The sequence below is a fragment of the Pelophylax lessonae genome, assembly GCF_965119305.1.
Source record: "Pelophylax lessonae genome assembly, chromosome: 1".
Lineage (NCBI taxonomy): Eukaryota > Metazoa > Chordata > Amphibia > Anura > Ranidae > Pelophylax > Pelophylax lessonae.
Genome location: NC_138768.1, coordinates 26,942,750 through 26,968,303, shown reverse-complemented (window position 1 = coordinate 26,968,303; position 25,554 = coordinate 26,942,750). Strand labels below are relative to the sequence as shown.

General features: G+C 44.3%; 2 protein-coding genes across 2 annotated transcripts in view; both read left to right on the top strand.

The window, feature by feature from the left end:
- LOC309563189 (vomeronasal type-2 receptor 26-like) overlaps nt 1-25,554 on the top strand; it is a gene marked incomplete at its 3' end in the record, with an annotated part of 305,613 nt that overhangs the window by 190,656 nt on the left and 89,403 nt on the right. The window lies entirely within an intron of this gene.
- Nucleotides 134-19,781, top strand: LOC309569179 (zinc finger protein with KRAB and SCAN domains 4-like; the record flags this gene model as incomplete). Its single annotated transcript, XM_082274939.1, has 2 exons — nt 134-773; nt 19,738-19,781. The coding sequence occupies 2 exons, from the start codon at nt 134-136 to the stop codon at nt 19,779-19,781; spliced, it is 684 nt and encodes a 227-aa protein (XP_082131065.1).

The window sequence follows — 25,554 nt, the reverse complement described above, 5'->3', positions numbered from 1 at the left end:
AGCTCAGCGAGAAACAAACCGCCAAATCGCAGAGGCCGCTAGAGCACAACAGGAGGCTACTGCAGCGCAACTGGCAGCACAACAGGAGGCTACTGCAGCACAACTGGGAGCACAACAGGCAGCCCAGCAGGAGATGAACCGGCAGTTTGCAGAGGCTCTGCTGGAGTTAAAGAAAGAAGTTGCATCTCCTGTGCCAGCTGAACAAAAATTGGTACGTGCCTCGTACCACCTGCAAAAGATGACACCGGCCGATGATGTGGAAGCATACCTGGCGACTTTTGAGAGAGTCGCTGTCCGTGAAGGTTGGCCAAACGAACAGTGGGCGGGTCTGTTAGCCCCATTTCTGACAGGAGAATCGCAAAAAGCGTATTTTGACCTGGACCCAGATAAGGCCCAGGACTATGAGACTCTGAAAGTGGAGATACTCGCGCGCTTGGGTGTCACCATGGCAGTCCGGGCCCAGCGAGTGCATCAGTGGACCTATTCCAGCAGCAAGCCACCCCGTTCTCAAATGTTTGACCTGGTCCACCTCACCAAAAAGTGGTTGCAACCAGAGACCTTGACGGGCCCCCAGATCGTGGAGCGTGTGGTAATGGACCAGTACCTGCGCGCACTCCCTGCTGCTCTGAGGAAGTGGGTCGGACAGGGGGACCCCAAAACTGCAACAGAATTGGTGGACCTAGTGGAGAGGTACAGTGCTACGGAGGACTTGGGGAACCCGTCTACGCCCCGTTTCAGTGTGTCTAGGGGTGCAAGATCGCCCAGCGGTTCTGGTAAGACTGTTCCAGGGTTAAAGTGCATGGGGAAACTAGATAAGACTGTTGTTACCGCTAATGAGACTGTTGGTCCTAGGCCTGGAGACTGGCCAAAGAAGCCAGGAAGGTCTTTGGGACCACTAAGAGGACTGGGGATAGAGCACATACAGTGTTTCCGCTGCCATGCATTTGGGCATATTGCTGAAAACTGTCCTATAAATGATGAACCTATGCAATGCGATTTTGCTTATAGGAAAAGACGCATATCTTTGTTTGCACAGGTCGCATATACTGCTTCATGTCAGAGTCGCATTGAAAAGCAAATGTGTGTTCTTGCAGTGGATGGAAAGCCGCTCACAGCCCTGCTAGACTCTGGAAGTGTAGTGACCCTAGTCAGAACTGATTGTGTAAATCCCACAAAATTACACCCCAGCACTATTGGGGTCATTTGCATCCATGGGGACACTCGGGACTACCAGACAGCAGTGGTTGAGGTTGATACCCCTTGGGGCTGTGTGACCCATTCAGTGGGGGTGGTGCCTTCGCTACTTCATGAAGCTTTAGTGGGGAGGGATTTCCCCCATTTTTGGAGGTTGTGGGAGAACAAGGAGAGGCTGGTGGAGAGAGCTCCCCCTGCTCCGGAAGCACAGGAACTCTCACCAGACCCTTTTTGCCAAAGGGAAGGAAACCCTGTTGGGGGAATCGAGGGAGCTGGAGATCCTCTTCCTTTCCCTGTCATGGCTGGGGAGCCGGAGGACCTGGAAGCTAGCTCCCAGCCAGAGGGTAATGAACAGGAGGACATTTCTGGACCTGACAATGAGAGTAGCCAGAATGTGGTACCCGACTTAGAAGTCAGGAGAGAGGATTTCTGTACCGAGCAATTACGAGATGTCACCCTCCTTAGAGCCAGAGAAAACGCTAAGATGGTGGATGGGGAACCAGTAGATCCTCACTGGGCGGTGTCTTTTCCCTACATGGCCATTAAAAACAATTTACTGTATCAGGTGATAAAACGGGGAGAGGATGAGGTTGAACAGCTGCTGGTTCCCAAACCCTTCCGCAGGTTGGTCCTAGACCTTGCCCATGGTCATGTAATGGGGGGACATCTTGGTATCGAAAAGACCAGGGAGAGAATCACCCAAAGATTTTTCTGGCCCGGGTTACATGCAGATGTCAGGGGGTACTGTGAATCATGCCCTGAATGCCAAATGTCGGCACCATCGCCCCATTTTCGCAGTCCCCTGGTCCCTCTACCAATCATCGAGGTTCCTTTTGAGAGGATCGGCATGGACCTGGTGGGGCCGGTAGTGAAGTCTGCCCGGGGTCACCAGCATATTCTGGTAATCCTAGACTATGCGACACGCTATCCTGAGGCCATACCCTTGCGTAATACTTCCGCTAAGGCTATCGCCAAGGAGTTAGTCCAGGTGTTTAGTCAAGTGGGAATCCCAAAAGAGATCTTAACCGATCAGGGCACCCCATTTATGTCCAGGGTTACCAAGGAACTGTGTAGATTATATAAAATCTCCCATCTCCGTACCTCTGTCTACCACCCCCAAACGGATGGTTTGGTCGAAAGATTTAATAAAACCTTGAAAAGTATGCTAAAAAAGGTGGTTGACAAAGATGGGAGGAATTGGGATTTTTTGCTCCCATATCTTATGTTTTCCATACGAGAGGTTCCGCAAGCATCCACAGGCTATTCTCCCTTTGAGCTCTTGTATGGTAGACATCCCAGGGGGCTGCTGGATGTTGCCAAAGAAACATGGGAAGGTGAGGCCACCCCATATAGAAGCGTCATAGAGCATATCTCCCTGATGCAAGATAGAATCGCTGCTGTCCTGCCACTGGTACGAGAACATATGGAGCGAGCGCAGGAGGCCCAGAGGAGGGTCTATGATCGGGGTGCCAGAGTCCGTACTTTCAGCCCCGGGGACAGAGTGTTGGTACTGGTTCCCACGGTTGAAAGTAAGTTTCTAGCCAAGTGGCAGGGTCCCTTTGAAATTATCGAGAGGATAGGAGAGGTCAACTATAAAGTCTACCAACCAGGGAAAAGGAAACCACAACAAATTTATCATGTGAATCTCTTAAAGCCCTGGAAGGACAGAGAGACTTTATTGGCTGCATCTCCGGCCCCAGCAGACCGGGTGCCGGTGACACCTGACGTCCCCATAACAGATTCCCTGTCGGTGGCACAACAAAATGATGTTAGGGGGTTTGTGTACAAAAATAGAGCCTTTTTCTCCCCCTTACCTGGCCTGACCAATGTGATCCAGCATGATATAGTGACAGAACCAGGGGTTCGCGTAAATTTAAAGCCATATAGAATCCCAGAGGCCAGGCGAGAGGCAGTCGCAAAGGAAATAAAAAATATGTTAGAGTTGGATGTAATAGAAGAGTCCCACAGTGAGTGGTCGAGTCCCATAGTATTGGTCCCAAAACCTGATGGCACTATCAGGTTTTGTAACGATTTTAGGAAACTCAACAGTGTATCCAAGTTCGATGCATACCCGATGCCTCGGGTCGACGAACTCGTGGACAGGTTGGGACAGGCCCGCTACATAACAACCCTAGATCTAACGAAAGGCTATTGGCAAATACCCCTAACTGAATCAGCCAAAGAGAAGACTGCCTTTTCCACTCCTGAGGGCTCGTTTCAATACAAGCGGATGCCTTTTGGTCTGCATGGGGCCCCTGCATCCTTCCAGAGAATTATGGACAAAACTTTGAGACCACATCGCTCATACGCAGCTGCTTATTTGGACGATGTGGTCATCCATAGCCTAAATTGGGACTCGCATCTGCCCCGAGTACAAGCAGTGGTAGATTCCCTTAGGGAAGCAGGTCTCACGGCCAACCCAAAAAAGTGTGCCATAGGCCTGGAGGAGGCCAAATACCTTGGGTATGTTATTGGTCGGGGACTGGTCAAGCCTCAGACCAATAAGATTGAGGCAATTCAAAAGTGGCCCCAACCGGTAAACAAAAAACAAGTTCGGGCCTTCCTAGGCATTACGGGGTATTACCGGCGGTTTATACCTAACTTTGCCACCATTGCCGCCCCTCTGACTGACCTAACGAAGGGTAGAGGGTCGGTCATGGTCAAATGGAATCCTGAAGCGGAGGAGGCGTTTCAGAGGTTAAAGCAGGCCCTTTGTGGACTGCCGGTGCTGGTGACTCCGGACTTCACAAAGGAGTTTGTGGTACAGACTGACGCCTCCGAGGTGGGCCTAGGTGCTGTACTATCCCAGATCAGAGGTGGTGAGGAGCACCCGGTTGTATACCTGAGCCGAAAGCTAAACAAGCATGAAAAAAACTATGCTATTGTTGAGAAGGAATGTCTTGCTGTTAAGTGGGCTTTGGACTCCCTGAAGTATTACTTGTTGGGGAGGTCGTTTAAGTTGGTCACTGACCATGCTCCCCTAAAGTGGATGTGTGACAACAGGGAGAAAAATGGCCGCGTGACAAGATGGTTCCTGGCTCTACAGCCGTTCAAATTTACAGTAGAGCATAGGCCGGGCAAGCTCCAAAACAATGCGGATGCCCTCTCCCGCATTCACTGTATGATTGGGTCTATTGCTCAATCGCCGGCGCTTGAGCAGAGGGGGAGGATATGTGACGGTATGCGAGGTGAGATAGTGGATAATCGCTATATTTCACCTCGCATACGTTCTGTGGTGAGAGACTGAACCGGAATCCGGCCCGGGTTTTTCCAGCCTCTGTGACAGGCTAGGTTCCGGTCCAGAGATTGTGAGTTACCTGAGTCCATGCTCAGGTGGACTTTAAATTAACAGGAAAAGAGCACAGAAATGCTCTGGCCTGCCTGAGACTCAGAAGGGAATCTGAGAGAGGAGCTGTGTGTGGACTTTCAAAAGAACAGGTTTGCTTTACTATGTGTTTTTGTGGGTGATGGGGACCAGCCCCACACTGTATAGTGAGGATAACCGTTGTTTAGTTTAGTGCTGGACGGCAAGGATTTATTTTATTGTTTTTTTTGTATCTTTGCAAACCTCTGCTGAAATAAAGCTGGCAATCCACCAGACTTTAAAGAAACTACCTGCGTGCTGGCCTTAAGTTCCTGTGAAAGGTGATCCCTGTGAGCTAATCTCCCACAGTATATATATATATATATATATATATATATATATATATATATATATATATATATATATATATATATATATATATATATACATACACACACACAAAAAATATATATTATAGACAATATATATATTATATATATATATATTAGAGACAATATATATACTATGTATATATTATATACAATATATATACATTATTGAATATATTATATACCATATATTAGTGTATATAATAGGGAACAGGTTCACATCTCTGAACTTTCTATATAGGTATAGATAGGCATACCCTGCTTTAATTAGACTCACTTTATATACAATCGTGAGTAAGGACACAGCTTGTTCAGCTTGCCATGACACTGCTCACAAACCATAAGTGACAGGGATAACAAACTTAGGGAGCAACGAGAGGGTACCCAGGACTACACCATATCCATTTTGTGGCTGGCCAGCTTGCCTAGGTAATCTATCATGTCATAGTCCTGGATCCCCTTAACATGCTCCCACATGGTTTGGGAGCAAGGCCATGTCAATGTGGCCAAAATTTACAATGGAGCTGGTGTATTTTCATGCATTGAGAAAAGAAAAAAGGGATTGCTTCACTTTAAGTACATTTTCGGTTTACATACATGCCCTGGTCCCATTGTGTACTTAAAGTGGGGTATGCCTGTATATAGATAGATTTGATTAGTTTCTACTTTTACACAAAATGAAACACAATTATCTGTGACAGATTGCTCTAACGCTTTGGAATCTGTCTAGATAAAGACAAATGTATTGCCCCTTTTCATATATGCAAGATTAGAAACATTATATTCCCTAAATACATAATGCCAAAAATTATTGCCTTACATACATCCATACACACTGCAAGCTCTGCACCGTTTGTCTTGTCGGAGACTCGCCATCATAAGCTGGATCTGCACACAGCAGCTAATTTGTTCACCTGAGATGGAATCAGTGATCACAAAAATATGGACTGGTCATGTCTTCAAAGGATTGCATTGGACAAATCACCTCTAAAGGAAACACATGAGTGTATAATCACTTGTCTTAATGGATCACATTCCCAGCACACGCATCTCACACTGCCATATGTGTTTCAATGGGGGTGTCCATTGCAAGTTAAATACGCCCCCAGATCCCATTGATTTGTTAATTTACAGATATAACTTGAATCTGATGGCACTGCTGTCCACCACTATGCCATCAAATTCTGCTGGGGAACTTTAAAAAGGATTATGTGTGATTGTGTGGATAATTCTGACACATTAAATTCACATCTCCCTCATCCCATGTGCTCCTCTTGCAGGAATAGTGAATCCAGGGTAATTCAGCACAGCATAATGAACAGACACACCCAATCAGACAGCTCATGTTAAAAGGGACCTGAAAAGCAATCTGCATGGCTTCCTTTTCCAAGCATTGGCTAGTTTAGTGAGCCTGGACTAATAACAGTCACTGTAATGCTACCCATACTGCTGTCCTTTTAACATGGTGACAAAAGTTGATACTTATGCTACATGTGTGTAAAGTTACTTTCACCCTGCTAAATGGACAGCAATAAGGTTGTAAATACAGTGACTGTAATTAACATGCCAAGGGCTATGAATTGTACATGTATTCTAGCTAAATATAGCAGCTTCATTAGGAAATATTTAATTTACATCTCTCTTATCTCCATCTCTGCTGCATGTTATTTTGGCAGAGGAATTCTATCCCATCAGCAGAGGAAGCACAAGGCTGTGCAGTGATGGACAGTGCACCCTGTGTACCCATTGGCTAAGGAGGCAGCAGGAAGTGGATCAGCCTGCCTCCTGTTACCTCCTCAGCCAATGAGTAGCTGAAAGGCTCTTAAGTCCCTTCCTCCTAACATCTCCTGAGTCCCAGGCCTTCCAGCTAGTTTAGTGTGCTTACTATGTATTTATCCTTCGGCGCTTCTCCTGCCTTATGTGTCCACTGGCTACTGTCTCCTGCACACTTCATGGATGGTGGGTCCGGGGCCCCTACAGGCACTCTGGCCCCCTACATGTGTATTGGCTGTCCCCCCCTGATGGCGGCCCTGGGTGTGTAATGAAAGGACAATTGTCAAAATGTCTAGATCATGTAGAGGAAATCACCAGTTGGGCCAACCTATGTCATGGAGGTAGATTTGGACATCGATGTATATGTATCACCAGAAATGGGATTCTTTGTTCTACAAAATCTCAAAGACGACCTAGCATGTTTTTGTAAGACTGTACATTTTTGGACATACTTGGACTCAAACATACATTGCTCTTTCCACAGCTCCTCCTCCTCTGGGGGTATGACAAGGTGAACATGCATCTTCACCAAAAGTACAAAATGATGTGTCGTCTCCGGATGAGGCTGCTGCGGAGATTTAACTTCCTGCCTTTAGTGGTGGATCTTCAGCGGGCCTGGAGTGATGCCAAAAGGCGCTCACCCAGGCTCCTGAAAAAGGCTGTGGAGCAAATCTCCGGTAAGTAAAAATATACATGACATGTGACCAGATAGGTTATAATTTTGTGGGTAGGTGGACATGTGTTTAGGTATGCAACAACACAAATACCAACAACCCCCCCCCCCCCTCCCCTCCCTCTCGCTCCTACCTTTCCTACCTCCATCAAGTGTCTCTTCACAACCTTTAATACTACTATGTACATGATTTTTTTAAATGTTTATTTTTTCTCTTCTGCTTCTAGCAAAAGCGGACGGGCGACACCCTTTTGTACTTTTGGTGAAGAAGGGGAGGAGGAGGACTGCCACATTAAACTATGCCTTCAGAGGCAGCGAGCCATTTGAGCTGCTACAAATTGTGGATCGTAAGTAGAAAAATGTACATTGTAGAAATGTCTAATCTCTAATCACATTTCACAGAGCCCCCTTTACATCGGAGTCTCCAGACTTACTACACTGTAAGAGGGAAGTGAGAAGTCTCTGATGTAAGGAGAGTTCAGGGAACCATTATTTGAGTGGGAAAGCTGGGGACTCTGGTGTAAAAGGGAACTCTGTGGTCACCAAAGCTCCCCCATACATCTGAGCTTACAGAGACCCCCTTACACTTCCCTTCCTCAGTCCACCACAGTCAAGGGCACAACAAGTCCCAACGCAGAAGACTACCTGCTTGGACTTGTACTGCTCTCTGTAGGGGACTAAGGAACTACTGCCTGCTATGCTAAGACTTGTAGTGCCCTCTGTTAAGGACTAAGAATTCCTCAGTCCTCCACATTCTAGGGCACTATAAGTCCCAGCATAGTGGGCTGTCATACCTCAGTCCCTCACAGCTCGGGGCAAAAACAACAGAGTTAAACATCTAAAGGACAACTCCAAACCAAACGAACAATAATGGACAGAGTCCATATGCTCTATAATGTCAAAGCCCCACTACCCCTCACCTTCCACCTTGGGTGCTGTCATTGTGTAGGGCAGAGGGCTCCATCTCCACCATGTTTGGCTTTCATGTCAGATATGCAGGACTTGCTCAGCTCCACACTCTTCCCTGGCAATTGACTCTGGCGTCATAGGGGGTCTTTCCTCCTCTAGAAAACACCCAGGGGCCCTCTCCTTGTCCTCCAGCCACCCAGGGCCTTCTTCTCCTCCTCCTCCACCAACCATTTTCGGACTCTTCCAAATTCCCTGGGGCTACTCACCCCTTTGCATAGTAGACACCACAAATCTATGAGCAGCCTGCAAAATATCAAGTCTGGGCCTGGTTACCTGTATGTTCCGGGTCCAGGGCGGAGCTCTCCTCCCAGAGCAACAACCGATGATAGCAGAGTGAGTTGACCAGGCAGTAACTTCCTACTGGTGCAGGTACACACCTACCGATTCTTCAACATCTTAGGATAACATGATCAGACGGCCAATCCCCAGTCAGAGAAGGAGGAGTAAGTGTCAGCGGACAACAGACACCTGGCAGACGCAGTGAAGGGACTGCAGCACACTGCTGCCAATTTTAGATCCGAGGATTGAAAGCAATCTTTGACTTGGGCGATTTCCCTGACTGCGCCCTTCGAAATGTTGGTGCTCCGCCACTGGCTGCAAGGCCCCTGTAGGTGCGAGGCCTTAGGCGACTGTTTAATTTACATGGTGCCCTCCTGTTTTAAAACATGCTCAATGCATCTCATTGGTGTAAGTGCACTTCTATGTTCTGAATTGTAGGGGCATTGAGTATGGTGCTAGCATGATGAGAGGTTACTGCCTATTTGTGTCCATAAATAATATATAATGTATTATTTTTGTTGTTTATTTTTTTGTTTATTTTTGTAGAAACCAGTGATGAGGAACTTGAGCCTCAGACTTCTCAGGCCCAGTGTAAGTAATGTGGATGTGCTGTTGTGTTGTGTATTAGGTCGAACTTGGAGGAATGATTGTTTGTTTTGTTTTCTTTTGTGGTTGATGTAACTTCAGCAAGAGAGGAGCCTCAGGCAGGGCCAAGTCGCCTGGATCCGGGCCAGGAAGACACTGTTGCCCAAGAAGAGGCCAATTGGTCAGACTCTGATGAGGACCTGGGCTCTCCTCAAATGGGAAGTAAGTATTCTACATGTGTTTGTGTGTTCAATGTTTCCTGGGAAATATAAGGGCTGTAATATATATATTTTGACATTGGGTTTTTGTAGCAGCTGACATTGAGGATGTTTGTTGTGGAGGACTGGGGAAGAGGGGCCGCTGCTTACCCAGTCCACTGTAACTACTACCTTCAATGTTTCCCGACTACTTTCTGTGTGCCTTTATCAAATAGCTTTTGTTCAAGGATTGTATCCATGTCTTTGTGTTTCTAGGAGATACGACACCATCCCCCCATGAAGGGACACCATCCCCCCATGAAGGGTCTCCCCCATCCTCCCCCACTCCAGGGGTGGAGGCAGATGATGTTAGTGGCTCCCCTGAACTAGTCTGTAAGTACCTAAAATTAGATTCTCACATGTATTGTGTGTGCTAGGATGATGTGTATCTAGGATAATCTAAGTTGGAGTCAAAGCAAGTGTAGTTTTGCTATATGTGACAGGAAGGTTGGTCATGAAACACTCTTGCTTAACCTTCATGTTTGAAAGGTGGTTTTGGGGAGCATTACAGGACATGTAATATTTTTTAAGTTTTCTCAAGCCACCCTATTCTAAATTGGTGTTAGTTTCTCTACATTGGAAATGGTGTGCTTTGTACTTGTAAATTTTTTGGGGACATTGTAATTTACTCATGTCCTGATTTAGTCAACACTGAAAATGTGTGTTTATCAATCTTTCATAAATACTCTTCCTCGGTAATGTACCACATTCCAGTTCACAATTTGTGTTCTTTTTGTGCAGTTTCTCCTGAGCCAGCATGCCCATCCTGTTCGGGGGGCCAAAAAAACCGTGATGATGGTAAGTTGTGTGCTTTTGCAGTAATGTGTTTACTTAGTAAGTGGAGAAATGCTAACTGTGTATGTCCCCGATCAGGCTTCAAGTTGTTCTAAAGGCAGCAGGTTCTTTATGTGAATGCATTCTATGCATTAGTATTCCAAGTGATAGGTGTGCATATTCCCCCTAAGACTTACTGGGACCATTTTCTGACTGTCTAAAATTTTGCACAAATACTTGTCTGGAACAGACTCCCCCTCCTCCTTAACTGAGGTGACAGCATGCCAATATTGCCTCCTGATGCTGTCACTCCTAATCATTGAGACCATTGGAAGGGAGGGGGGCAAGGCTGGCTCACAGCCTAGTGCCTGAACAGGCACAGGGTGCTTGGCTTCATCTCATGTGCCTCCATAGCAAGCTGCCTGCTGTGGGGTCAACCAACAGGAGGGAGGTGCCTAGAGGTGTGTACAGGGGCCATGTAAAAAGGAGGATTGTTATTTCTCTCATCCCCAAAAACCTAGAGAGTGTAAGTCTAGCCTGATTAGTTTTCCGCAGCCCTCCAAAAATGATATGTTTCCAACACTTAGAACAGGCAGGGCTGAGGCACAAAAAACATCAGAGAAACACAATCAGCACAAAAGCAGGGAGTACGTATCCTTAACGCTACAAGCTTCACCCAGAAGAATGACGCTTGCACTGTACAAATCTGCATCACCACCGTATCAATGTCTAAATAAAACTTTCAGGGAAGTGTGGAGGGGTAATGAGTGGGTGTTAGAGCGTTTTCATGACTGCGTAACCTACAGTTAGCGTGAGTCCATTTGTTGAGAAACTTTTTCTTCTCTCTTAACACAGCTGGGATGGCGGAAAGGAGATCAGGGGAGCAGACACATCTACTCCGCCCAGAACTGTCCCTCATAATTCCAAAGGGTGAGTCTCTACTATGTGTCAGGTTCAATCTATAGACAGTAAGAGGGAGAGAGAATGCTCCACAGATTCCAATGGTGATAGAGATAAATGTGTGCACATGTATCGTGTTGACCAATTGAACCCAAAACACCTTACATTCTTCAAAATGATTGCTTGTGTTTACATGCAGAAAAGCCTTTTACTTAGCTTTGGTGGAACTGCTACTAACATTCCAAGCCATCTTATGTAACCTTTTGAACTATTTGAGTTGAAAGTTTGAGTTCAAGGTTTACAACAGCAATTTTGCATATTTGCTTCAGAGTGTTCATAAAAGCCAACCAATAGACTCCTAAGCATATTTGTTGAGGCACATTAATTACAATCCTTGTTAGGATCATTTTGCATAAAACTAATTGTCATGTCTTTTTCTACCCAGGGCACACCCACCTCACCAGCGAGGTAATGCTGGAGTATTTAAACTGGTGTGGAGACCGAATCCTGTATTTGGAGCAGCTGTGTGGGGTGGATCCGGGCCCTAAGCAGCCATTTGTGCGAAATGTAACACCTTTGAGTCGTTGTTTTAAAAAAAAATGAAAAAAAAAATTTGTTAAACAAAAAAAAAATAAAATCTTTTCCAAAAAAATCCCTGTTTTGGGAAACCAAAAAAATAAAAAAATCTTTTCCAAAAAAATCCCTGTTTTGGGAAACAAAAAAAAAAATATTTTCTAAAAAATCCCTGTTTTGGGAAACCAAAAAAAATAAAAAAATCTTTTTCCAAAAAAATCCCTGTTTTGGGAAACCAAAAAAAAAATCTTTTCCAAAAAATCCCTGTTTTGGGAAACCAAAAAAATAAAAAAATCTTTTCCAAAAAATCCCTGTTTTGGGAAACCAAAAAAAAAAAAAAATCTTTTCCAAAAAATCCCTGTTTTGGGAAACCAAAAAAAAAAAAATCTTTTCCAAAAAATCCCTGTTTTGGGAAACCAAAAAAAAAAAAAATCTTTTCCAAAAAATCCCTGTTTTGGGAAACCAAAAAAAAAAAAAAATCTTTTCCAAAAAATCTCTGTTTTGGGAAACCAAAAAAATTAAATAATAATAATGTTTACAAAAAAAAACAAAAACATAAGTTTTGAAAAAAAAAAATAAAAAAAATTTTACATAAAAAGAAAAATACAAAAATGGTATATTGCACGTTGCAACACAAATGGTACATTTGAAATTTTGTTCTTTATATTATATATTTTAATAATATATTTTTTGGACGCTAAAGTTGGTAGACACCTACATGTGTTATTAAAAAGAGTTTATCTTTTATTACCAAAGTTTTATTTTTGGTGTACACATCGAATGTCTTTTGTGTTGTATTTGTTTTGTCGAGTGGTGTGGTCTGTAATTGTTAGCATGTTGGCTTTGGTTTATGTTATCCTTGAGACTTGTTTTGAAGCTACATTTGAAGGGAGACCTTTTCTTGGGTCATTATGTGAACATAGAGTTTTCCAAATTTCAATGAAATCATATGTTTGGAGATAGAGAAGCACGTGTGTATAAATGCCTACATTAACCAGGGCCATTACTTGGTCATCAACACTCATAAAAAACCAAAGATCAAACACAAACTAATCATTTTGCATAAAATTTAATTGCATGACCAAAAAAAACACTATAATAAATCATATTGTGCCACCCTTAAATTAAACAAAAAAATGCCCCCACACATTGGCCAATGTAACAATCATTAACAAAACTAACACAAATAAATAAAAAAAATATCAAATTAAGTTGGTGGTGGTGGTGGTGACTGAAGCAGCGTGGTGAACACTGGAAAGGTTCCTGCCATCAAATGGTGGGCTAATAGTCCCATCTGCTCTGGGGTTAGCCTTAGAGTTGTGGTATAGTGGCCCATTAGGATCAGATCTTGTGTATGAGGCTGCTGCTGATGCAGGGTGTTGAACCCTGGAAATGTCCCAGACTGAAGATCTTGTGCCAATAGTCCCATCTGCTCTGTGCTCAGCCTAAGAATTTGGGGAACGTGTGCCATTACCATGAAATTTGTTAGTTGCTGCCCGAGGCTATTTGATGCTGCTGGTGGTGCAAGGGTTGTGAAGATGTGTGGGGAGTGGTGGTTGATTGGTTGTTGTGGTCCACGGTGCGGGGGGAAACGACATGTCGCATTGGTGACAAAAAAGGAGGATGGCCTGGGGAGGAGTGAAGTGATAAAGGTGTGGAGTGAATGTAGTCAAATGGAAGGGGCATTGTGGAACCAGTGCGCAATGAGGTTGTGCAGGAGGATTGCTCATTGAGGGGTGTGGGAGTCCGAACGGAGTGTGAAGTGCTAGGAGTGGCTACAGGAGGAATTGTCCCATCCCCAGCTGCCTGACAAGTGGCCAACACTGGCATTACCCTCCCACTACCACAACCTGCAGTGGCAGGTGAGTGAGATGTTTGGGGGGGCTCTGCCAATGGGGAATCTTCAGATCCAAACAGGCATTGGCGTGTGGCCAGCACCTGAGTATCAACACTTTGCCGATCCCGTTGATGCTGGTCTGCTAAACTTACCAAGCTGTTACGCATATCCTGTTGAACCTGTACCATTGTTGCTACAGATTCCTGTATGAGCCCGAGCAGACGTACTACCTCAGTAGATTGCTGAGTACGCCTCCTTAACTCATTTTGGATCCGATACTCATCAAGCAGCCTCTCGGCTACATCCAGCATAGATGGACGAGGTTGGGTAGGTGACAATCCCTCTGCATCGAAGGCTACCTGAAAGCAGAAGAAATAGACCAAATCATTATCAAACATCATGACTAAATAGTTCAGATTAGTTTGACAACTTAACACCCCAAGCAGAACGTTGAAAAGTTTGATGAGCTTCTAATAAGTACTTGTTCATTGTAATATTATCCAAGCTAGCAACACTTCTGATAATGGGTACATATTATATTGGTAGGACTAATATGACAAAGGCAAAAAAAGTTTTGACATGAAGGTGTTCCCAATTAACCCTGGTGTGGTAGGTTGTTTATGCTTTTGGTAAATCTGTCACTACACCAATGACTTTCTACATCTACGTATGTTGTCTAAAATCTTGCCATCAATCGGCTACAGGACAACCCAACCAAACGATACACATGAATTTGGACCTGGAAAATCAAAGACTGGCCGGACTTTAAAGGTCCTGGATGTTTTTGGAACATTAGTGGCACACCAAATTATAACATAATTCCCTGATGTTCAAGATAGAACTCTTGTTGTGCTGGTGCATCGTCAGAATGTCATAGCACTAATTTAACACACACAATGTAAGCCACATCTAGCCCAAAATCATTACTACCATTGAAATGTTACTTGTGCACCTTGTTCCCTTATATCACATACCACAGCACTGGATGCAGAATCGTCGCCAGCTCCTGATCCAACTCCAGCTGCTACGTCAAGAGGGGCCTGATGTTCTTTGAAAAAATAAAAAAAAATAAAAACATGTTTAGTACATAACCTTAGGCAGTAATGATTATGGCCAGATTGCCTTCCTAGCTTCAGGAATGGAGGAAAGGAAAGGAAAGCATTGAGGCCAAACATTCAAAAGTGCTTTTCTGGGCTCATAGGACACTTGCTAAACCCTCCCAAAGGTTAAGAAGGCTTGGTCTGCCTACTAATGACGGCACCCATTAATGCTGTCAACGGTGTTTTGCAGGGTAAACATCTAAAAGGCAACACTCTTTCATAAGAAAAAACACGTGTGTTAATGGGGTTAATAAGATTCAAAAAAACATTATTTTGCTAGACATACCAACACCTTCCTCCAGGCCTTGCTGCACTGGGTGTGTTCCCTGCTGCGGATCTTCTGTAAAGGACATAGCAATATGAGCTATCTTGGAAAGAATAAAATATACATCTACATTGTTTGGCACAGTATGATATGGGACCTACCAGGAGGAGGGTCAGCACTGATGTCAACACCTGTGAGTCCGTCTGGGTCGCCAAGCTGCATGGGCTGTGGAGGGGCTGAGATCCGTGCTACAAATGAACAAATTGCAGGTTGGGGAAAACAAAAAAAGGACAATTGGAAGGGCAAGTATCAAATTCTATTCATGTCACACATAGGATAGTAGTTCATCTTTTCAAAACAACTCACACAATTGACATCCAAGATAATATCCTACCTCGGTGCAAAGCATCCGAATCTAAGTCCTCTCTGGGAAAGATGGTATCGGGTCCTATGATCTGCAAGAAAGGTAATTGATAATCCCAGAGAGAACTTCGTGCACGTTCATCCAGCCGACCTTGTCGGTCATAAAGACCCTCCGCAGCCCATGCAATTAGCTTCCTCCGAACGGACGCACAGATGTCGGTGACCTTCTTCCGCACACTGTCACGGTGGTGAGGTGCTTCACCCAGTGCATTTACAGCATCCCGGATTTCATCCCACAATCTGTGCTTCTCTGTTACCGAGTGAGCCGCGGCCCTGGTCCCATGTATCGCCTGATATCTGGCCATATAAGCGTGGACCAGGGCACAGCACTGATTGTGGGTGAAACGGGGAAGCCGGGATAATGTGGACAAGCTGACTCTGGTGGACGGACCCTCTCCAGGACTACTGTCAGAAGAGCCAACTTGTCCACTTGGTGTGTTACCACCTCCCCCGGCTTCCTCCTCCGGGATGGGGATGGTGGACTCCCTCATGGATACAGCTGGAGCCTCCCTCACACCAGAGCCAGACGATCTGCCCACCCTGCCCCCCCTGGCCACCCTGCCCCTTCTCCTCAGCCTTCCAGTGGGTGGGGCCATGGGAGCACGACGTGGGCAGAGAATCTGGCTGTCCAGCAGCAGCAAAGAGCCCCAAACTCCTAAATCTGAAATGACAAAAGAGAAAACAGAAAAAAACATGATTTGCAGATTGCTCTTCATATACAGTATAATTAGTGAACAGTTACAGAACACACTTGCCTAATGGCACAAACAGACTTGGTGGTGGTGGTGGTGGTAGTGGTCAAAGAGCAGAAGAGGCTGCAAAGAAATGGGAAAAAACACATAAGAATACGCATATGGGCACAAATCACACGAGGCCCTCCAAACACTTACCTAATGGCACAAACACGGTGGTGGTGGTGGTGGTAGTAGTGGCAAAAAAGCAGAAGAGGCTGCAAAGAAATGGGAAAAAACACATAAGAAAACGCATATGGGCACAAATCACACGAGGCCCTCCAAACACTTACCTAATGGCACAAACACTGTGGTGGTGATGGTGATGGTGGTGGTGGTATTTGCAAAAGAGCAGAAGAGGCTGCAAAGAAATGGGAAAAAACACATAAGAAAACGCATATGGGCACAAATCACACGAGGCCCTCCAAACACTTACCTAATGGCACAAACACGGTGGTGGTGGTGATGGTGATGGTGGTGGTGGTATTTGCAAAAGAGCAGAAGAGGCTGCAAAGAAATGGGAAAAAACACATAAGAAAACACATATGGGCACAAATCACACGAGGCCCTCCAAACACTTACCTAATGGCACAAACACGGTGGTGGTGGTGGTAATGGTGATGGTGGTGGTGGTATTTGCAAAAGAGCAGAAGAGGCTGCAAAGAAATGGGAAAAAACACATAAGAAAACGCATATGGGCACAAATCACACAAGGCCCTCCAAACACTTACCTAATGGCACAAACAGACTTGGTGGAGGGGGGGGTGGTATAATCCTTTATAGGCAAAAGGAGGCTGCAAACATTAAACATACATGAGAAATCGCATGACCTACATACGTGTACATAATAAATTACAGTTATCAGGAAAGCAAAAATGGTGTCTTTGGAAGCTGGGAAGGTAAGGGGGCAGGTTTAGATGCCAAATCTAGACTGCACACCTTTAACAAACATGAGAAAACACATGTCAAAACCACATGCACATGGGGCTAACTGCCAATGATTAAAAGACACTTGAGGGGTTCCCAAGCTATTGTGGGTTGGAGGGGATTCACCATAGACAACTTATGCACACCCAAGATAAGTACAAATTCTCTCCTTCAGTAAACAATAACGGTGAGCAAGAACACACAAACAGACAGATCTAGATATATATATATATATATATAGAGAGAGAGAGAATTTGTTTTTTTTTTTTTTTTGGGAGAGAGAGATACAATTGTCTTACCTCCAGATAATGTACGTTGTGGGTCACAGGGTCTTGCTAGCACATAAGAAACATCGATCTATAACATCCAGCAGCCATATTGGCCATGTGCTCCTTTTATAGCTGGCTCACAGGTGTGATAATTAGCGGCCGTTTCTATATATATATGCGCATTCGCGAATTTGCGCGTTCAAAATGGAGGACGATATCCCAGACGCATTAGATGGTGCAATGTTGGCATTCATCGGTGCCTTGTTTGAGGAGGCCCTAGCACAGGAGGCAGCAGAAGGTGGGGAAGCAGCAGCAGCAGCACCTCCAGCAGCACCACCTCCAGCAGCACCTCCAGTCCGTGTGCCCTTACCTCGCCAGCCACGCATTTTTGCTCCAAGGATCTATTTGGACAAGCTGCGGGATTCTGATGTCAGGAGGAAATTCCGGCTCGAGCGAGGAACTATTCTCCACCTCTACCAGCTCATAGCAGACAAAATTGACCCGGACACACAGCGCGGCCATGCGGTGCCCGGCATGGCCAGATTGCTGGCCACTTTGTATATTTTAGGGCGTGGCAGCTTCCAAGCCACTTCGGGAAGTATCATGGGCATTAGCCAGCCCACAGTTTCGAGGGTGTTCATGTTGGTCATTAATGCCATAGTCGATATAGTGCCCAATTTTATCCACTGGCCACAGAATGAAAATGAGTGGAATGAAGTCAAGTTGGGTTTCTACCTGCGGGCACACATGCCGCAAATACTAGGGGCAATCGATGGCACCCACATAGCCATTAGGCCACCAAGGAGCCACGAAGTGGAGTACCGCAACCGCAAGCAGTACCACTCCCTGAACGTCCAATTAGTTTGTGACGCCAAACATCGCATCATGAGTGTCAACACTGGTCACCCAGGGTCGTGCCATGATTCCAGTATGTTAAGAACCAGTACTCTGTACGAGGCGTTTGAAAGTGGCCAAATGCCCGAAGGGTGGCTTATTGGTAAAGTATTTTGTCTTAACAACATAAACTGTAAGATTACATAGACATAGGAATAAGCTACATTGGTGTACACCCTGATTTAAGCAAAGCCTACCTAAAATGGATGTGTTAGGAGTTGGCAGGCTGTTCACACACAACCAGATCAGCAGCTTAGCAGCTCACAAAAGAAAGATTTCCAAAGTTGTCTTTGAGTCAAATGAAGGTGGTTAACAAATGTGTAAATGGTGTCCTCTAGCCACCCAAACAAAACCTACAAATGATTCCAATGGTATTGCCATATCCCCAAAGTACTTTGCATAAGTGAGTCAATATTGGTTTCCTCACTCTAGTTGCAGATATATTCCAGAAGTAATACATAGGCTAATGTAATAGGAACAAAATAGGGGCCAAGTTGGAACTTGCAAGAGAAACCCACCACTTTGTGTGTCCTTTTTCCCATTTGTATTAGTGATTTAGGCAGTTAGACAGAGTTGAGATGTTTCATATGAGTTTTTGCAAACAGACGAGCAGGTTGTTTAGTAAAATGCCTAATTGTCTCCCATTTTGAGGAGTCATCTAAAGTCACATGATATGAAGAACTAATGTATATTTTTCTTATTTTTCAGGGGATGCTGGTTACTGACGTGGCTGATGGCTCCAATCAGGTACCCCCAGGGCCGAGCAGAAATGAATTACAACAGGGCCTTGCGGAGAAGCCGGAGTATCATTGAGTTGACCATAGGTCTTCTCAAATCCCGGTTTCTCTGCTTGGCCCGGCCTGGGGGTGAACTCCTGTACTCTCCTACAAAGGCTTCCAAGATCATCCTGGCATGCTGCGTGTTGCACAACATGTGCGTTGCCCGGGATGAATCTTGGGAGCTGACGGAGGAGAGGGAGCCAGAGGTCCGTCAGCCGGCGGCCCCCAGGCGGCGGAGCACCGCTGCAGGTATGGCCACCCGGAATACCCTGGTTGCTAGCCACTTTACATGTAAGTACTGTAACCGGTCAAGATAGGGCATGTGTATTAATTTGCTAGTTAGCAGAGGTGCCACTCACAGGGAGACAGAGGGTAATTATCATCTGCCAATGACACTTGCCATTGTAGATAAAGTGTAGTCAACATTGGTAAAATTGTGTTACTTGAGCAAAAACATGCACCTCTAACCATAAACATGTTGGTATTGTGAATAGTGGAAAGGGCTGAGAAGAGCTGGCAGGTGTTTATTTGTGTCTATGCCACCTGTGTAGTTATTGATAACATGAACGGCTGCTTAGTATCTTATGGTGTTCTAATTTTCCAGAACGTGAACATCTTGGAATCATGGCATGTACCATGAGAAGCCTGTGGTGATGGGCTGTCTGGCGTCACAGGTGTGTATTCAAATGTTTACATTAATGATTTCTGGTTTGTGTAAGTTGGCATAAAATGTGTTATTTCACTCGTGATGTCGAAATTAAATGAAGTTCAGAATGAAGCAAACAGGCATTAAGATGTGATTTTCATAATGAAATGTCTTATCCTTTGTTTTATTTTTCCAGGAGTGGTACTGCTTGTGGTTGTAGGTGGTAGAAAACCACCTTGATGGACTCCACTCATCTTCTTTTGTGGTCAGTGGATATTTGGTAAGGCACATGGCCAAAAGCAGCATCGATGACCAACATGAACACCCTGGAACTTCCAAAGTGGCTTGGAAGCTGACCAGCAACCTGGCCATGCCTGTCCCCTATGAGCTGGTAGAGGTGCAGAATGGATTCTGAACTCTGCATGAAGTTGGGGAAGACATCAGAATCCCGTAGCCATGGAGCAAAGATCGTGGGCTGGTGCTGTAAAGGCACACGGACTGGAGAGTGACAATATTATCTTGCTGCATCCCTCCTTATGCTGTCATTCTAGAATAAATAAAGACTTTAGAATTGAACATGTGTTTTTTGTTTTGTGTGGGTGCCTACAGACAAAAGGGCCATACACACTGTAAGATTTAGAGAAGACTTTATCCTTCAGATTTACATTTTCTATGTAGTGCAAGGGCCTGCCTGATTGCATACAAATTGAAAGTGTTGAGGTTTGACCTCATATTATATGGTTTGGTTAAGTCTACAGGAAAAAGTCTTGAAAAATTATTAGTGTATGGCCCATTAAGCTGCCAAGGCCGGAGTTTTGCACTTTGCATGCTGCTTGTACTGGTGATGTGAGGGGTTGTAATGTAGAGTAGGGATGTGACAGTGTTGTGTTGAGGTGTGAGGCAAATGTAGTGTTGGACTATGAGGGTCTGTGTTGTTGAAATATGGAGAGAGTCCAATATCAGACACCTATGTTTATTGGTCAAGAAATTGTGGTAAATATGTAAAGAATTGCATCTCGAGAAAACTAGGACCACACTCATAAAATCAAAATTGTGTTGGTTCCATTAATGTGCTTGAAATTTGGGTAGGACACCCCCCCCCCCCCCCCAAATTCAAGATAGTTTAAAAAAACTGTGAAAAAAATGAGAGTGAAAAGAGATCCCAAGTGTAGTGATTGTTGGAATTTGAACCCATGACGTTGTTAACTGCAGTGAAGTTGCAAAGCACTTAGCTATTGTGCAGAATAAAGATGTACGGTGGAAAAAAAGGAGTGTGTTAAGGCTAAAAAGCACATATAGCTAAATTACTAAACATTGTATGGAATCTGGGAAGAAGACCATGGTAAAATTGTGAGGTTTCATCTTGACCTGAAGTAGTGTAGGGGTTTGGTCACTTGCCTTTGCTACTTTCAATCATAAGATCGATTTGTCACACAGACAAGATCATAAAACCACTTAAAATGCTGTAAGTTTGCAAGCGCTTCTGAGTGTAACATTATTTAGCAATATATATGATGTAATCCGTTACATTTTTGAAATATAAACAAAAAAAGAAAATAAAAAAGTTAGGTGGAGATGGTAAGCCTCGAACCTACAGCAGAGGGAGATGAATTACAGACGTGATGTGTGCACTAATCCACTAGCCCACATCACTATGTGAAACTGCTATAAGCACGAAGACATAAGTTTGCGAATTGGCGAAGCCGCGATCGTAAGTGAATACCGCTGACGGCGGAATTCATTATTGCTGTTTCACTAGCCAATTCGCCGCAGCGCCAGTTAATTGATTTGAAAGCGGCGAAACTGAAACACGTCATAGATGTTTGAAGCTGCAGTTTCTTTAAATCCGGCCCAATGTATCCTAGGAATAGTACCTCCTCTTTATGAAATAAACATTTTTTTGATTTAACATATAAGTTATGTGCAAGTAGTCTTGACAACACGAGTCTTACATGTTTTATGTGCTCAGGTAAGGAATGAGAATAAATAAGTATATCGTCCAAATATACTACAACACAAACATCAAGCAAGTCTCTGAATATATCATTTATAAATCGTTGGAAGGCTGCGGGAGCATTACACAACCCAAATGGCATCACGAGGTACTCAAACAGTCCGTATCTGGTTCTGAATGCTGTCTTCCATTCATCCCCGTCACGGATTCAAATTAAATTGTATGCCCCTTTTAGGTCCAATTTCGAAAAGTAGGAAGCTCCGCGCACCTGTTCTATAAGTTCAGGAATAAGCGGTAAAGGATAACGATCCTTTATTGTAATGGTATTTAATTGTCTGAAATCAATAATAGGCCTGAGACTTGAATCCTTATTGCGGACAAAGAAGAGTCCTGCAGCAGTGGAGGATGTAGAAGGTCTGATGAATCCTTTCGCCAAATTTTCATCCAAGTATTCCTTGAGATGAAAGAGTTCCTCCTGTGAAAGAGGATAAACGTGACCGAAAGGCAATTTGCTGTTAGGGAGTAGATCGATACAACAATCATAGTCCCTATGGGGAGGCAACATTTGAGCGTTTTTCTCAAGGAAAACCTCCGCCAAATCGTCATAACATGGTGGTATAATCTCATCCGACACTACAGACAGGATCCTTCCATATGATGAGAGATTACACGTGGTTTCACAGTAGTGAGAAGAGAAGGTTAAAGTTCTTGTTTTCCAATCGATGATAGGTTGATGTATGTGTAACCAGGGAAGTCCCAAAATAATGGGAAAATGTGGTGAGGTCAGTACATCAAAAGTGGTGGTCTCCACATGAGATTTGTCAGCAGTGACAAGGAGTGCCTGTGTCTGATTGGTGATGGGACCAGAGGATAACGGAATACCGTTAATGAAACTAACAGAGACTGGTTTAAGTTTTGAAATAATAGGTATTTTATTTAAGGTAACAAAACAAGTATCAATGTAGTTTCCACAAGATCCTGTGTCAATCATAGCCTTGGTGGTGATCCTAGTTTGATCCCACTGTAATGTCAAATGAATAAAAAGATAAGGATTAGAAAAGGAAGTTGTTAGTCCCCCTAGAAAGACATTTGAACACTCACCCTCTTTTTTGCGGACAAGGGGACAGCCCTTTATCAAATGATCCGGGGATGCGCAGTACATGCAGAGATGTTCGGTTTTCCTCCTGGCACGTTCGGAAAAGGTCAAAGGTGGACGTATCATTCCTACTTCCATAGGAGTAGGGTCAACAGGCGACATCTGAGAAGGTCTGGACAATGGCAATCCCATCTTCTCAGCCTTTCTTTCTCGTAGTCGTCTGTCAATATTGACACTGGTCTGTATCAGGCCATCCAAGGTGTCAGGTAAATCCGCTCGGGCGAGCTCGTCTTTAACGGCTTCTGATAGGCCGAGTCTGAACTGCGTTCGCAAGGATGTGTCATTCCAGCCTGAATCAAGGGACCATCTTTTGAAATCTGCCACGAAGTCCTCAACAGGTCTCCTCCCTTGTTTTAAAGCCCTCAATTGGGTATCAGCAGTACTCTGCCTATTGGGGTCTTCATATAAACTAGCGAGTTGCGCTAGGAATCAAGGATAGGAGTTAAGAAGTGGGTCATCTTTCTCAAAGAGAGAGTCTGCCCAGGCCCGGGGGTCACCCGTCAAATAGGAAATAGCGGTACAGACTTTGATTTGGTCAGTGGGGTAGGTACGAGGTTTCAACAAGAAAAGCAATCTACATGCGTTTTTAAATTCACAAAATTTACTCCGATCACCAGTAAACACTAGAGGAGGGTTTATCTTAGGTTCACGGGGCTGAGCAGCAGAGAGCTGCGCAAGACGGCCAACCTGCTGTTTTAAAGCCTGATTTTCGTTTTTTACCTCTGTAAGAGCAAGTATCAATGCATCTACTTGTTATTTTAATTGCATTACTTGAGTGGACAATTCTGCTGAATCCATATTTTTTTTTAAGGCTCGTTCAATCTGTAACGCTCATGCGTTTTTTGTTAGTGAATGGATTTGCAGCTGCAGAATTGTTACACTCAGTAGTCGTGTAGAGATTCTGTTGAACAACATATCCAACTCTCAGGACTTCATCACTGTGCACAGCCTGTTATGCAATATACATACACTCAATATGATGTTCCTGGAGTTAGAATATATGATAGTATAGAGGTGAGAGACAGGCGATAGTATGGTGAGCACTCAGTAATAGTATTCAGGAGAGTGGTAGGTGATGGTAGTATGCAGATAGGTTCTAGCAATCATGTATAGTACAGATGGTAGGGGACAGCAGATGAAGTATACAAGATAGAGTAACCTAGTGCAATGATAGTTGATGGTAGTCCCAAGAGCTAACAATCTATGCAGATGATAGGAATAGCTTAGATAGAGATAGTCCTTGTAATATGCAGTAGTTGATAGTGAAAGTATAGGTTAGTAAGGAATCCCCTGCGGGGTACTTATCACTAGATAGTTAGTAGTAGTAAGGTCCAGTAGTAAGGAGTGATCCGGTAGCGAGATACGGGATCGGTAGCGAGGTTCCGGTTCAGTTCAGGCAAAGGGTATAGCTAGAAGCTCCGGCAGCACAAGACAAGGTAAGGTGAACATGCGGTTTGAACGAGCAATGAGTGAGAGCAAACCGGCGATTGAAATAGCAGCTCATAGCGGCGCTCGGCGATGATGTCATTGCCCTTAAAGGTGTATGCGTTCCATTTGTATAGCAAGATGGGACGCAATATTAGGAGAGAAATGGAAATAAGGGTACCATAGGTACCAGAACATTACACTGGAGCAGCCTTGTTCTTTGTTGAAAAGAAAGACTCTACCTTATGTCCATGCATTGATTACAGGCACATGAATAAAGTTACTATTAAAAACCGTTATCCTCTCCCGTTGATCTCTGAAATGTTGGAAAGACTTCATTCTGCCAAGATTTTCACAAAGTTTGACTTGCGGGGGGCTTATATCCTTGTTCGTATCCGCCAAGGAGATGAATGGAAAACCGCCTTTAGAACCAGATACGGACATTTTGAGTCCTTGGTTATGCCTTTTGGTCTTTGTAATGCCCCTGCAACCTTTCAACACTTCATCAACGATGTTTTTCGAGATCTGTTGGACCAATTTGTAGTTGCTTATTTGGATGACATCCTCATTTTTTCCAATAACCTAGAGGAGCATCGCAAGCATGTCTGCACTGTCCTTGAAAGATTAAGGCAGAATCGACTTTATATGAAATTGGAGAAATGTGAGTTTGAACAAACCCAGATCCAGTTTCTGGGGTATATTATTTCACCAGATGGAGTAAGCATGGATCCTGAGAAGATTAGAGCAGTAGTAGATTGGCCTGTCCCTGGAAACGTTAAGGAAATTCAAAGATTCATCGGGTTTGCCAATTTCTACAGGAAATTCATAAGAAATTTCTCTAAGGTGATAGCTCCAATTACACAGCTGAGAAAGAAAGGGGTGCCCTTTGTGTGGTCATCTAATGCTCAGGCTGCTTTTGCTAAGTTAAAGACTCTGTTCACTTCTGCACCAGTTTTGGTACATCCAAATCCTGAGCTACCTTTTGTAGTGGAAGTGGATGCTTCTGACTCTGCTGTGGGAGCTATCCTTTCTCAACAAAGCAGTGAAAAGATGCAGCTTCATCCTTGTGCTTAGCCGAGAGGAATTATGACATAGGGAATAAGGAGCTACTGGCAATTAAGGAAGCCTTTTCCGAATGGAGGCATTTGCTGGAAGGTACTAAGCATCCTGTGACTGTTCTCACTGATCACAGAAATCTAGAATTCATTTGTTCGGCCAAAAGATTGTCTTCTAGACAAGCACGTTGGTCGCTGTTCTTTTCTAGATTTAATTTTATTATCTCGTATAGACCTGGGCCAAGAAATGGTAAGTCTGATGCCTTTTTACGGATGTTGTCGGGGCCTTCCCAGGAGAACAATGCTGAATGCACAATCCTGCCTCAAAAGAACTTCCTAGGTGTCACAAGTTCAAAAGCATTTTTGAGTCTCCTCAAAGAAGGTTACGAGAATGACTCACTCCTCAATAATCCCCCTATGGAC